Consider the following 1,469-nt stretch of genomic DNA (forward strand, 5'->3'; position numbering starts at 1 on the left):
ATCAGCATTACTATCATCTTGTTCCTCATCCACATGGCAGAGAATCTATTCTGCAAGCAACAGTCACCCTGGGGGTTAAATCCATGTGAGGACAGAGACTTGTCTTGATAATAGTGTACCTGTGCAGGTGCAGCCAGTGGCTGGCTATGTCCACACACATGCTGATCTGGAACAGGAAAGTGTAGGAGGGGTAGAGCAGGGACAGATTCACCAGCAGACACATGGTGGCACAGCGGTCAGTCAGCATGTCCATCATGGCTCCAAACTTAGTGGCTGAAAGAAAGCATCAGTAAATATAGAAAGTCAGGAGAATATGAAAAACCTCATCTGTTTATTCCTAGCTGGGGTTGAGACTTTAGTGGTGAATGTTAAACTGAAGATGCTGAAACTTTTTTATATTTTTCTCTGGTAAATAAAGACTTGTCTCTCAGCCTAACACAGATATACAAAGACGTAGGTTTGGTTTAAGAAGTGGAGCGGACACAATTATTAAAACATTAAGGAGAATATTGACTGTGTATAAAAATGTACATTAAATGATTTTTTTAATTAAAAAAAAATGGCAAACCTGTTCTGTGTGCAAGTGCATTGGGAGCAACTTAAAACTGGAGTCAGATTCCTTGTATCTGTACACATACCTGGCCCCTTCAGTTCCTGAGATATGATCTTGAAGAATGCTGGAATGTGAAGCTGACCTTTGACCTTTTGGATCTATAATGTCATCACTTCATCATTTTATCCCACTAGGTATTGTTGTGAAATTTCGTCATATTTAGCATATGAATTCACGGCCAAAAATGTGTTCTGTGAGGTCACAGTGACCTTGACTTTTGACCACCAAATTCTAATCAGTTCATTGTTGAGTCCAAGTACTGTAGGTTTTTGTGCCAAATTTGAGGAAATTCCCTCAAGGACTTTTTGTGATATTGCATTTACGAGAATGAGACGCACACAAGGTCATGGTGACTTTGAATTCCCACCACCAAAATCAGTTCATCCTTTAGTCCAAATAAACGTTTGTACCAATTTTGAGTTAATTCCCTCAAGGCCTTCCAAGGCTGAGAGGTACATGTTCATCACTCCATCCCCAGTGGAAAATAATGATCCTCACAAATACGTACACTGATTGAGTGCCCGTGCAGCGTGGCCATCAAAAGCATCAAGCAGAGCACTGAGCAGGTAGCAGAAGACGGCGGGCCACGGACAGCAGGGCATCAGGTAGAAGGAAACCAGAGCCAACACAATGCGGGCGTAACCTGCAGGTAAAAAGAACAAGTTACATGTGGAGAAATGTGGACAAGTTTCTCTTGTCCAGAAACATTAAGCTTAACCTTGTTTGCTGGCCTGACTGGTACTGTGCAATTAACAATTTTGAGGTACTCCTACTATACTTGGCTATTTTCATTTTCTAGTTCTACTTCACAATATCTTAGAGGGAAATATTGTACTTTCTACTGCATTTTAAAACT

The 1,469-nt window shown here is 41.0% G+C and overlaps 1 protein-coding gene across 1 annotated transcript; it reads right to left on the bottom strand.

Moving 5' to 3' along the window:
• Window positions 1–23: 23 nt before the first annotated feature.
• On the bottom strand, window positions 24–1,352 carry LOC126387316 (CDP-diacylglycerol--inositol 3-phosphatidyltransferase-like). The gene is made up of 2 exons (XM_050039854.1): window positions 1,122–1,352; window positions 24–273 (listed from the first exon to the last, which is right to left on the bottom strand). The coding sequence occupies exons 1-2, from the start codon at window positions 1,213–1,215 to the stop codon at window positions 26–28; spliced, it is 342 nt and encodes a 113-aa protein (XP_049895811.1). The 5' UTR covers window positions 1,216–1,352; the 3' UTR covers window positions 24–25.
• Window positions 1,353–1,469: the final 117 nt, after the last annotated feature.

Source organism: Epinephelus moara, unplaced genomic scaffold, assembly GCF_006386435.1.
Source record: "Epinephelus moara isolate mb unplaced genomic scaffold, YSFRI_EMoa_1.0 scaffold3555, whole genome shotgun sequence".
Classification (NCBI taxonomy): Eukaryota; Metazoa; Chordata; class Actinopteri; order Perciformes; family Serranidae; genus Epinephelus; species Epinephelus moara.

What these genes read in the sequence shown, in the direction of transcription:
- LOC126387316 (XM_050039854.1), bottom strand. Translation starts at nt 1,215, where the DNA reads ATGCCCTGCTGTCCGTGGCCCGCCGTCTTCTGCTACCTGCTCAGTGCT. An exon ending in TGCACGGGCACTCAATCAGT is followed by an intron (nt 274 to 1,121) that starts GTACGTATTTGT and finishes GCTTTCTTTCAG; the next exon opens with CCACTAAGTTTGGAGCCATG.